The 13,146-nt window shown below is 47.2% G+C and overlaps 1 protein-coding gene across 5 annotated transcripts in view; it reads right to left on the reverse strand.

The window, feature by feature from the left end:
• Nucleotides 1-958: 958 nt before the first annotated feature.
• Nucleotides 959-13,146, reverse strand: part of plekhg5b (pleckstrin homology domain containing, family G (with RhoGef domain) member 5b) — a gene marked incomplete at its 3' end in the record, with an annotated part of 49,860 nt that continues 37,672 nt past the window's right edge. For 3 of the 5 annotated variants that reach the window (XM_083675150.1, XM_083675148.1, XM_083675151.1), the window contains 13 exons: nt 10,637-10,828; nt 9,117-9,287; nt 7,773-7,868; nt 7,374-7,574; nt 7,156-7,266; nt 6,808-6,957; nt 6,426-6,563; nt 6,070-6,189; nt 5,672-5,804; nt 5,295-5,410; nt 4,970-5,121; nt 3,293-4,429; nt 959-2,891 (listed from right to left, as the gene is read on the reverse strand). In XM_083675150.1, the coding sequence (XP_083531276.1) occupies nt 2,882-2,891; nt 3,293-4,429; nt 4,970-5,121; nt 5,295-5,410; nt 5,672-5,804; nt 6,070-6,189; nt 6,426-6,563; nt 6,808-6,957; nt 7,156-7,266; nt 7,374-7,574; nt 7,773-7,868; nt 9,117-9,287; nt 10,637-10,828 (2,727 nt within the window). Of the gene's footprint in view, nt 2,892-3,288; nt 4,430-4,969; nt 5,122-5,294; nt 5,411-5,671; nt 5,805-6,069; nt 6,190-6,425; nt 6,564-6,807; nt 6,958-7,155; nt 7,267-7,373; nt 7,575-7,772; nt 7,869-9,116; nt 9,288-10,636; nt 10,829-13,146 lie in introns of those variants that run through there. The other 2 variants (XM_083675152.1, XM_083675149.1) reach the window with 1 other exon arrangement.

The raw sequence follows: 13,146 nt of genomic DNA on the forward strand, positions 1-13,146 counted from the left end.
CAGGACCCGCATGCCCTGATGTACCTGATGTAAGATCTGCCATGCATGTCCATGTGGACATCCCACTGTTCAAACTTCCACATGTAGAGAACGAGAGTTTTTATAAGACTATGTGGATGTTGTCAGAGGAAACCCATTTCTGAGGATATAAGAAGAGGCCTGTCAGGCAGCTGTATTCTGTATGACCTCATGATGAGTTCAGGCTGACTTCACAGGCAATGTTGCTGTGTTAACCAACTTTGTGACGGGGAAATCCATGTGTTTATCATGTCAAGACTGTCCAACTCCACAAAGCAGCACATCATCGCCCATGCTTTGCAAATGTTCTGAAAGCCCTCCTATCACTTTTGATATACAATGAATGAAGTATGTTCCGTGAAAAGCCAAACAACACTTGTACGACAATCTCAACATAGAGATCCTAGAGGAGAGAGTGGCCAATAGGGTTTCAGAAGCGTATGGGGTCCAAGGAATAAATAACTATGTATTTCGCATTAAAAATATATGTATACATGATGTGCAGCTTAGGCTAAACAAACATCTGTAGAAGTTAAACACATCATCCTAATGTTGATGCACACACTATCTACTCTCTGTCACTAGTAGGACTACTGGTAATGCAAACCTTAAACACCATAAGTGTGGTCCAGCAATGCCTTTGCAAGCATGGTCCCTTACATAGAATTCAAACTACTGAAGGCATTTAAGAATACTAAGGGTGGTTACCATATCGATTTAATTCATAAGAGAGCTTTTACAGCTCAACACCTACAAAGATCCTTATTGCCACCTGCTGGCGGTCCATAAGAATGCACAAGACATAGATGAGAGGTTTATGGCCAAGGTTTTAAGAGGCTGATATACTGGATTGTATTTGACAATGCCTCTCTTCCCAAACTACTCCACCCCAGGTGATTAAGAACATAAAAAAACAATTACAACATCTTTGATGATGCGTTTTATTTTGTAAGACACTTAAGAGACATTCCTGAAAGGGGGAACAAATGATTTTTTGGTTCATAGCAGATTCATGCCTGATATGAAAAACCAAACAAAATATTAAGACTACACCAACATAAAATGTACAAGTCATGAAATCAAACAATATAAACAATATCTTATATATAAAACATAGCAGGCTTAATAAATATTAACACATAAACAAAACTTGAAGTAAACAGATGTTAAACTATTTGGTTCGGGCCACATTTGGAAAGGAAGAGTTCAGAGGACTTGTATTATAAATCATGAATGTGAACAAGCTGAGTGTCAGTATGACCATATTAGTTCACTGAGGTGGTGAATGCTTCGCCTGGCAAATCAGTTCTTACTATTAGTGTGAAGGAAAGGTCATACAACAAAAACAGTTGGGTAGAATCACACGTAGAGTAATATCCAATCCAAACCATTGTTCAGTCTCTTACTGTATTACTGTGTTACTAGGATTAAATAAAGAAACACAAAGAAATGCAATGTCTCAAAAGGTGCTCCAAGCTGATGACATGGATTACTTAGTGTGGATCACTCTTTCTTTCTTTCTTTCCTTCTTCCTTTCTCTCTCTCTCTCTCTCTGATACTATCACCCCATTCTCAATGGTGCAATTGAATACTCATATACTGCTGTTGTTCTATCAAGGCTGAGTGCATGCTCACACCTTTTGATTTGAGTGCAGTACTGTTTCCTCAACTCCATTTCACCCATTCTCTATTCATAACCAAGGGTTCATGTTTCTCTCTAATCAGTGAGCATAGAAAACCATATTAGCATCTTCTCATTATTAATTCATACCACGACTGAAAAATATGACTTCAGCACAGTAGAAAATAAAAAGCCCAGAAGTTATTCTATATCTAAGCTATTCTTAAATGCAACCATTTTGGAAGAAACAGTCATGAACTGTGTAAGCTTGAAAATACACAGCAATTGATAGCATAAGTTCTACTTGATAATGGTTGCTGGATCACTGTTTTTTTTATGAAAAGGCTACACCATTAGTTGGAAATCTACTGGCTACTAAGGTCTTACATCTTTGGGCATGTTAGCATGTTCACAGGAGATGGACATTATTTTGGTTCAGTCAGGACCATGTATCATTCACACACAGACATACCTATAAGATGAGTGAACACACTCTCTCACACACACACACACGCACAAGCACGCACTCACAAATGCATGCACACGTGCACACACGTGCGCACACACACACACAAACAAACAGCAAACAATAAATTCAATGTGTGCACTGTAAATGTAAATTCATCCCCTTAGTGATTCTTCTATTCTATACAATTGTGCAATATTTATTGTTTTCTTCTCTTGAAGCAAACCAGGAGTAGTATAAATACCAGAATATCCTCGGTGCTGCAATTCAACCACATTTTAGGAGAGAAAGCTCAGACTTTCGTGCCTCATTCTTCTCATCAAGAGTAAGAGTGTTTGGGGCCACCCAACCTTCTCCAGACAGTCCAGAGCAGAGTCCTGGAAGCTGGCAGACTTATGCCTAGAGGTCCCCTGCTGTCAGTGTCAAGAGCACAGGGGAGGGGTTTGACCCCACGCCAGAATCTCTCCAGCCCGCCCCAAGGTTCTGGCCTAATCGCCCTCCCAATGCTACTTCCATTACAAAGTGCAAGCAGTTAATGTCTCCCTGCCTTTCCCCTCCATGCAATAAACGGAAACCAAATGCAACAGCAAAAAGTATGGTTATTGTCCCAACTGCAAAACTGTGCAGACACTGTCCAAAAGGCAATGGGAAGGGGAAAAGACAGCTTGAGAGAGTGCATTTGTGTCACAAGGAATTCAGTCCCTCCACGCACACTGTGAACAAGTGTGGTTCCACTTTATGGCCAGACGCCACTGGTCGGTTGTCTGGCAGAGTGGTTACACCTCCCTAGAACAAAAACACACAATAGAGTGTTACACACACAATTGATTACACCAATGCCTTTGATACCTTACACTGTAAAACTGATTCAAGGTCTGAACATAATATGAAACTATAGTCTATGGCTTGAGAAGTCCCTCTAGTAGTGACCTTCATTTGGCAGTAATTTAAGAATCAACCTTTCACAGCTAAACACTGACTGCCCATCCACGATCCACCACATACAGTACATCCACAGTAAGCTAAATTGTGTCCACCAGGCAGTAACACAAAATCAAATCTAGCTACTAAAAAACACGGAAGCCCAGAGAACACATTCAGAAGCCCAGAGAACACACACTCCTTGATTCAGTTTTGCAGGGGAGGCGATAGGAAGGGATGTGTAAAAAAAACAGGCTGTGACTTACGATGCAGTGAGTGTGGAGTTGAGCACCAGGGTGGTGCGTATCCTGTACAGCTGGGCTAAGGTGAGCTTCTTATGTTGCTGGGCTGGAGACTTCCTGCTTTTGGGCGGTGGCGACTCCTCCGGTCCTCCAGCTGTTGACTCACACTTCCCCTCCTGCAAGGCAGAGGGTGCTGTCTCCCCGTCAGAGCCGCTGCTGTTGGCTTGGCTCCCACTGCCCTCGCAGGCTGTCACCAGAGCCTTCTGGAGCTTACTGGCCTCTGCCCTCTTCAGGGTGGCACGCAACATGCCAGAGGGCATGCTCATGGTCAGATAGTCATTGTCAGGCTGTTCAGAGTCAGCTCCAAGCTGAAACAGTTCCAAGCTTTCCTGGCTCAGCTCTGACAGACTCTTACTGTGGCCCAGACATTCAGCCCTCTCGGGTCTCCTGTGTGGTGCCTGGTCCTGGGCCTCAGGGCTGAGTGTGTGCGCCCTGGAGAGAGGGGTGTTAGTGTTGTGTTGCAAGCGCTGTAGCAGGTTGTCCTCGGAGCGGGACAGGAGAGCCAGGCTGGAGGGCCTCTGGAGGCAGTGTAGACGAGCTTGCACAGGGGGGCGCCGCCGAGGCTTCAGGGACTGGGCTACTGACAGCTGGGATCCAAATGAGGTTGTATCCTCCTCCTCCTCTTCTTCCTCTCCTCCCTCCTCCTCCTCCTCCTCCTCCTCCTCCTTTCCCTCTACCAGTTCCTTTTCTGCCCTCCCCTCCAGCTCCTGCTCTACCTCTCCTTCTCTCTCATCCTCCTCAGTCTCCTCTTCCTCGCTCTGGCCCGGTCGCGTCTGCAGGCCCAGCTCTCTAAGCAGAGACTCAGGGGAGAGGGTACCATAAGCACTGTCCATGGAGAGAGAGCGACACTGGGGCTCCTGCTCCAAATCCTCCTGCCCCGCTTCCTGCTCCTGTTCTGGGTCAGGATGAGGGTGAGTGGCCTGGGGGATGGCAGACTGGGAGTGGAGGGTATCAGGCCCCGTGGAGGGGGTAGCTATGCCTGAGTCAGGGCCTCCCTCTGAGGGTTCTCCTGGGTCTGTGTCCGGGGCAAGGGGGTCTTGGTGCCCTCCTGAATCATCTATGTCCATGACTGAGAGAGTCTCAGTGGAGCCGTCCGAATGACTGGAGGAGAAAGACACCAAATAATACATATTAGAAAAAACAATGTTGGTACATGCAAGGATACTTTTGATGAACATCCCAATCCAGTCTCCAAATTATTACGTTCGGGGGGATTGTTTCTGCAGACCAAAGAATACAATCTGTGTGGTAACTTGTAAGCCGAACATTGCTGGTTCGAATCACGCTGGGGACACCTGTTTTTTTATTGTGCTAATATTTGCTAATGCCTTCCTCTGACAACTTACCCTAATCTTAACCAGTCAAAGTTATTGCCTAAATTTAACCAGTCTAAGTTAATGTCTAATACTGCCTAACCGCCACACAAATCGTAATTCACATAACTCTTAGGCAACGTATCTTAAGTTTTTGAAGTATCGTACGTCAAAGCAGGTGGTCAAACGACAGTATAGCCAGATAATACCACCCCCCAGACCGTATTTCTTGGTCTGCATAAACGATCCCTCCGAACATAATCATTTGGAGACTATGTTGAACATCCACAGGCCTCCCGACAGATCAGTGTGTGGTGTAGCACTGTACCTTGCGTTTTGCTGGTCTTTGTGTTGCATGCAGGGGGAGCTGGTGGTGGAGTTGCTGCTCTCGTCTTCGTCCTCCTCTTCTCCCTCACCCTCTAGGCGTCGCTGCGTCTGTTGTCGAAGGACCTCCTCAGTGCGAAGTCTCTGGAGCTGGTTCTGTGTGCACACACACACACACACACACACTTTGATTAGACAGTGCACAACTGCTGCATCTTACAGTGCGCGCTGAACATACAGTATGTAATCATGATATCTAATCCACCAATGATACATCATCATCCAGCTCTAGTCATATGGGTAGATGTATGTGGACTGGGCTGTCCTACCTGGACATTGCAGATGGCATCTATCCAGCTTCGCCCCTGGGTGGCGCTGTTGGCCTGGAAAGTGTAGGCTGCCACTGCACTCTTGAACTCATTGAGGTAGATGAGGATGAATGAACCTACAGAGTAGAGAGTCAACATGGTATTTCCTTAAGTAAACAGAGCTAATGTGGGCTCAGCTGGAGGTAGATGTTGTCGCCTCCAGGGAGAAGTTTGCCCCTAACCACAGATCTGGGCTCAGATTACACCTTCACAAATACTATAGGTTCACCATTTGAGGACTGAACCAAAAGATCTGATCCTGTATCAGTGATTAGGGGATGTCTACCTACTCCTAAGGCTCTGTGCTGTACAGTATGCTGGTCTGGTGCTGTACTCACCAGGATCTTTGAGCTCCTTGCAGACCACGTTGTGGATGAGGAGGGGCTGACGGATCACCTTCACCTTCTCCACCCTCTTCACTGGCTTGGTGATGAGCAGCAGGTCCGTGAACAGGAAACAGTACACGTCCATCTGAGGCGGGCACGGGATACAAGTCAATCTTTGTGGGCCCCACCCCAATGACTTATCACACAGTGCTTATCACACAGTGCTAATAAAAACCCTATTTCCCATAGTGCACTACTTGGCGTATTGTGCTATATGGAAAACAGGGTTTAATGTTAAATATAGCCACAATGACTCAGCTAGCCATGGGGTTAAAAACATTTCAGCATCTGACAGTTATAAGCAGTTATAAGCAGTTATAAGCAGTTAGGATCCCAGCAGCCAGTCTCACCCTGCTGTCCTTGCCCTCCTTCATACGCAGTGCTCCCTCCAGATGCAGCTGACGCGCCTCATCAGGGGACGTCCCGCTCATGGGAGCCATCAGGTCGAAGCGGTTGAACTCTTTCAGGATCTGAGGGGTTGAAGGAGAGAAGTGTTACCAAACCTAGCAGCAACTCCACAGTCATCTCCAGCAGCGAGCTTCAGTGTGAATATTGGGCCATCTGAAACATCACCTTCTCTTTTTTTTTTTTTTTACATTGAGTGCACATAGGGAATAGTGTGCCATTTGAGACTCAGTCATTGAATGTGTGTGTGTGTGTGTGTGTGTGTGCGTGTGTGCGTGCGTGCGTGCGTGCGTGCGCTCACCCTCTCCACCTCCTCACTGCTGCCCTCTACAGCCTCATAGGAGTCGATGCGGCCGGAGATGGTGGTCAGCTTCTGCTTATCCTGCCGCTGGCGCATCTGGGAGTCAACACTGTTGATGAAGCCTTCCACTGATGCTATCTGAGGAGGAACACACACACACACACACACACACACGCTCAATCTCACATGCAAAATGTCTCCCTCACACTCATACTCAAACAAGTAGAGTACTATTCTAGTTCTATTGAAGCTACGATGCTATCTGATCCATACCACTCTATCCCTCTCTCTTTATCACTCTATCCCTCTCTTTACCACTCTATCCCCCTCTCTTTACCACTCTATCCCCCTCTCTTTACCACTAGCCCTCTCCCTCTCTCACCATGCTGTTGACGGCGTCGCGGGCTGACGTGTCGTCCGTCTTCTTGAGAACACTCTTCAGCAGGAGGGGGTACTTGGTCAGCCTCTGGTGGGGCTTCGCCAGCATGTCCGTCAGCTTCAGACGGTTACACTGCTTATGGGTCTCAGCCCACTGCATGGAAACACACACATACAATGAGTTAGCTAAGGGTCATACCGTAGGGAAGTGAAGAACATTCAGGAGACACCAGTGTCAAATTCTGTAGCTGATATTGGTTGAGTTTACACAAAGAGAGTTGGTTGGGTAAGACAGTGTTGCGTAAACTGCCAGGATAGACAGATGACAGAGTGCGGCCTGACTAGAACTCACCGTCACGTAGATCCTGAAGAGTTCGTTGTCCCTGAGCAGTGAGCGCATGTGCTCCATAGAGACCTCCTCCTCCATACAGTAGCGGATGTAGGGCTTGAACCTGGCACCAAACTGCACACACACAAACACACACATATTAGAGATACAGAGATACAGAATGTGAGGGAGAATGTGAGTGTGTGTGTGTGTGTGTGTGTGAGTGAGTGTGGTTTCCTCACCGTCCTGAAGCCGTGATGCAGGTCAGAAGGATTGAGGAGTGTCTTGGCCTGCCTGGCTATCTTCAAGGCAGGCAGCATGACCTGGTTCCACAGGGCTGTGTGCAGACGTACGAGGTCCTGGATGTTACTGAAGAGCCTGGCAGGTTCCACCTCCGTCAGCAGACCACTCTCCTGCAGGTTCAGCAGTCCACACAGGAACAGCTGCGGAGGGATGGGAAAAATAGCTCTCAATATGGGACATTCACAGAGTTCATATTCATACCACTGGGACATGGAATACTAGTGGGACTCATTTACATGAGTTCACTTGGCCCTGAACAAATAGTGTCTGTGTGTGTGTGTGTGTGTGTGTGTGTGTGCGTGCGCGTGTGTTAAGAAGTAGTCCAGTACTGTACTTACGTCAGTGATCACCCTCAGTTTCTTGATGTAGGTGGCCTCAGTGTGCAGAAGCTCCCAGATAGCCTCCTGCTGGTGGAACTGGCGCCTGGTCAATGTCTGCTGACACACAAGAACACACACACGAGTTAAAACACACACCCATCTGTGACCTCCCAATCATGAGATAATACATACAGACTCATGATAGAACATCCTTACATGTCTCAGAACACTCAGTACTACGATAAGAGCCACACTGTACACTGTGCAACACACATCACTGTCATAAGGAGGCGCGCGCTCCAAAGGACTCAACACATCACTGTCATAAGGAGGCGCGCGCTCCAAAGGACTCAACACATCACTGTCATAAGGAGGCGCGCTCCAAAGGACTCAACACATCACTGTCATAAGGAGGCGCGCTCCAAAGGACTCAACACATCACTGTCATTACCACGCTAACCGTAAACATCTGGACTCTGTGCCGGTGTAAATGGGGTGGCTGAATGTATGTGTTCGGGTGGATATGAATATGTCGTTCACTAAGAACTGCTGTATCATCATCATCATCAACAGAGTGGTCGCTGTATTGTTGCCAGACTGCTGCTCGGTAACAGCCAATCAGATACCATTCAGAGGGGCAACAAATGTGATTATGTGAAAGAAAAACCCCCCCAATATCAACTAGATTAGAGATCAATCGAACATTGATTGAGTTGCTTTGGTTTGACCTTTAGTCCCTGCAGACCCTGATCCACTCAATCACACAGCAGGTGATGTTATCCCCCCCCCCCCCCCCCAGGTTCTTCACATCACTCAGTCACCCGGGTTAGTGGTAGGGCGTACTGTATATACTAAGTCATGGGCAGGGTACAGAGAATAAGGTATGGCAATAATGTGATTCCACTGCCTATCTGGCCTCATTACCTCAACACACCTCTATAAAAAGGTGAGAGAGCAGGCGGTGCCTGGTCCTGGGAAGTGGCGGCACATTGCTGGCATTGTTGTGGCGCCTTTTATATAACGCACATTAACCTTAATAATGGCTGTAAACGCTCTCTCTATCTGCCTGCTGCTGGGAAAGAATGTGTCCGGATGGGCGGGGCTGTCAAACTGAATCAGGAACTGATGGCGTGGACAGTTTATTATATGGAGCAGGGTGCATTCTTGTGGGGCTAAGCAAATGCCATTGCATTCATCACCTGTGGGAATCTTTGAGGTGAGGATTAAAATGCCAAATTAAAATTTGTTTGTGCCCTAGTGAGTGTGAATAAGTGTCTGTGAGCATGCCTAGGAGGTGTGTGTGTGAATGTGAGTGTGTGTGCGTGTGCGTGTGCGTGTGTGTGTGTGTATGTGTATCCATACCTCAGGGTTGTCCAGTAGCTGCTGCCAGCTGTCTTCCAGGGCCAGATTGGTCTCCTCCTCCTCCTCTTCCCAGGAGTCCTGGTGGAAGGAGAGCTGCAGGGGCACCTTGGGAAGCCCGAACAATGTGTACGAGTGGAGCTTGTTCTGGAGCTGCTCCACACGGTCCACCTCCTGACAACACAGAAAACACAGACATGATCAAAACTATTCATATTTACCCTTATTTCACTGTTACTCATACTTATTTCACCAGATGTGGTCCTCTGTGGCTCAGTTGGTAGAGCATGGCGCTAACAACGCTTAGGTTGTGGTTTGATTCCTGCTGGGACCATATATACTGAAATGTATGCACCCACTGCAATGTAAGTCGCTTTGGATAAAAGCGTCAGCTAAATGGCATATATACATATATATAGATATAGATATAGATATATAGATATAGACGTGCTTACTGGGAACGCATCGTTTGCAACAATGGAGGAGACGCGGGGGGGTTGTGTGATAGATCATGGACCATTAGAGAGTATTCGTCTTCCTGCTTTGCAAGGAAATCATTCACAGGCCTTTACAGCCCCTCTAGACAAGGTCAACGGCACCATAGGGAGAAGAGAGGCAGGCCAGGGACACGCTCTTTCACTGCCTTTTATAATGGAGGTTATCATTACACTCAAACTGTAAGTGGGGCTCAATCCCTGCATTAGCATAAAGATCCCCCTCCGGGCCACTGGTAACAGCTAGCCAGGCTATTGTCCTGTCAGGGGAGCCCTGTGTACTTATGAAAATGAGGCCTGTGCATTGAGATCACTTAGACAATAGGGAAGGTAAGGGATGGGGGGGGGGGGCTGTCCCTTGGAGGGGGTACATGATCTGGAGGTCTGGCCCTGTGCTTTGTGGAGGGGAGAGGAGCCCACCCTGCCCTGGCCCTGAAGGGGTACAGGCCAGCCAGGGAGAATAGAGATGAGCTGTTAGCTGACATGTGAGTGACAGACGCCTTCCCTGTCTGACATCTGCTACTGTGTAGGATGTGACCTCAGAGCAGCAAAGACAATGCAAGCGTGTGTGTGGGGGTGTGTGTGTGCTTTGTTAGGCTAGGAGATAAAAGGCTAGTGATTATTGCTATTTCAGATGCCTATGTCGTACTTTCCATACTTTTGTCTGTGGAAAGTTATTATTATCATTACTATGGTCATATTTGACATGAATAGAATGTTGCAATCATGGAAGGCTTTGTTCTTCCAGACTACTTCCACAATCAGCCACTGCGCTTCTTTGTTTAGAGGAAAGTGGCTGTTCCAGCCAAAAAGACAGGGAAATGATGTCACTGGGGGTAGAGTGGATATGGCCTTCAACCCCTCTACTAGCTTCGCTTCTGGTGTTCATGGGGCATCTCACCTTCCTACTATTACGAAGTGTATCAACATGTTTTGAATGAAGCTCAAATAAAGTTTGTGATTTGGATCTTTACAGCTTCTGGCTGTGTGAAATCTAACTCTGTATCCTAGGCTGCTGGGTTGCCTCACCTTGCCGAAGGCCCCTGCCCCTGCGCTGGAGCTGAAGAAGCCACTGAAGCGGCTGGCGGCACGGTTCTTCCAGCTGTCCGGACCAGGTCCTACGCTGGGCAGAGAGCCGCTCAGCTGGGCCAGTGAGTCCGGGGACGGGATGTTGGCGTCCCCAAGGAACTCTGTCATATTCTTTCTGCGACGCGCCTGACCCTAAAAGACCATGAGAGAGTGAGGAGAGAGAGAGAGAGAGAGAGAGAGAGAGTGAGAGAGAGAGAGAGAGAGAGAGAGAGAGTTTACATGACGTCAATAGGAAGAGAGAGGCAGAGAAAGAAAGAGAAACAGAAAAGTAGAAGTTATTAGAAAAATGTCTGAATGATGACATCACCTGGCTGGAGGGGAATAACTAAAACGTCAGAAAGGGAGAGATATGAGGAGAAGAAATATAAGCATTCAAGACTGAACAGGATAAACAGGAAATCGTGGGGATTTTCTGAGTGGAGAATGACATCAGCAGAAGTGCTAAAACCATCCCAACGGTCCGCCAGACACAAACAGGAGAGGGAAGGAATGCCACTTCCTCATAGCGTACGAACACCCATTACATCACAGGGAAAAGGAGGGAAGACGTTGTCCTGTAATGTTACGAATGGCTGGAACTTCTCCATTGTTCCATCACCATTGTTACCCTGTCAGCAGGCCTTGTCGCGCGTCCTCCTCACAAACGCAATCTCTCACTTTACGAGCGTCGGCAAACCAAACAAACATGTTGTTTTTTGGCCATAAGAATGTCACTCATCTGCTGGTGAGGAGTCGCTAAGTCGAGAGACATGGGCCATCGACCCCCCACCACCCCCCCACACACAGAGAGGAACATACATTCCAGGGTATTGACCTCTATCCTATCAAATGCTTTCAATCATGCCTGTTTCCCTTTTCCCCGGTCCAGACAACCACAACACTAGCTTAACAGTGTATAGGCAGACGGTTGGAGAGGGTGATATCTCTGAGACAAAAACATTGAGTCATGTCCCCTGAAGAATGTAGACAGAGTGGCAGGTAAGCAGTGGTCACTTACTCCCATTTCCCCATGAAAAAAAGAGCATTAGCAAATCAATCTCACTGCAGAGAACAACATGATGGTACACAGTAATGGCCCAGGAGAACTTAACTTCCACTAGATCAGGAGCAAAACAACAATAGGAAATAGGGAAAACAATGCTATTCAAATTGTGTTACCTTTTGAGGTCCTTTAGAGGCTTTCATACAGCAACAAACTTTGAAAAAAAAAAGTTATACAGTCTTCTCCTCCATCAGAATAGGTTTGACTATATATTGTGGATGTGTTGCTCCTCAGTATTTGTTTTATAGGGGAATAAAGCAGAGGGGGAAAAAGGAACAAATGACTAGCAAATTTCCCTTCCACTATATTTAGAGTTGCTTGAGCAGGGAAACTAGTGGACCTCTGCTCTGATCCAACCATGAGGGGATTTCTGGGGGGGGATCTCAGCCAATAGGACAAGGACACAGGTGTCAGGAAGTGTCCTAGCTCTGGGGACAGGGGGGACTCTGGACCCTCGGTCAGTGACAACAGCTCATTGGATAGAATAGAGGGGCTAAATTCCTCTTAGCTTAGCACAGGAATGCTTTGGCAACAGATATGGGGCATGGTCATGAGCAACCTGGGTTTTGACTGGGTTACTGGAGTCAAGGGTTTTCAGGGTCAAATAAAACCGAATCAAACCAACAGAGAGAATACAGTGCATCAGACACATCTCCAATTGTCTCTTAAATTAAATCATGAGAATAAGGTACAATGAGTACAAAACAAAGTCCTGGCACGTTGCCCACCTTCAAAGACAAGTTAGCCTCTACAAACAAAACAACTGAAAATGCCATTAAATGTTGATGAAAAGACATTATCATGTCTTTTAATCGACAAGTCAATACAACGCCTAATTTATTTGACAAGTGCAGACAGAGGCATGGCTCTCCTAAGTTTCACACATACAGTTTCCCATCATATTAGCAGTATAGGAGGCTACTCACCATTGAAACCCGCGGCATGTCAAAGCTAACAAAAACCATCCTAATCCTTCAGTGGGACTCATGGATAGCAGCCCATAACCGGAGGCAGCTGCTGTCTTCTCTCAACCCCCGCTGTCTCTCCTGCATGCATACAGTCTACACATACACGCCTTCACTAACACAGGCAAGCCTCAAGATTCCGACAGCTGCAACAATGAGTTATTATTGCCCATCAAAAAAAAGTGATCCTGGAGTTCTGAGGCTAGCCGTCCTGCTCTAGATGAATAATTCCTGGTTATGATAGAGTAGCTGGCCCTGATTACACCCTGAGCACCGCGGGGCTCATCTTTGAACTCTGTGTGTCCGTGTCGCCGACGATATCCCTGCCCCGCTGTCCTGACGCTGAGAGGTGAAGCCCGCCGACTGAGCCTGCCTGCCTGCCTACATTTCACACAGACACTGGCCTGATGTCATGGCAACCAGGAGGATCCTGCCCCATTGTA

This window comes from Argentina silus, assembly GCF_951799395.1.
Source record: "Argentina silus genome assembly, chromosome: 8".
In the NCBI taxonomy this organism is placed as follows: domain Eukaryota; kingdom Metazoa; phylum Chordata; class Actinopteri; order Argentiniformes; family Argentinidae; genus Argentina; species Argentina silus.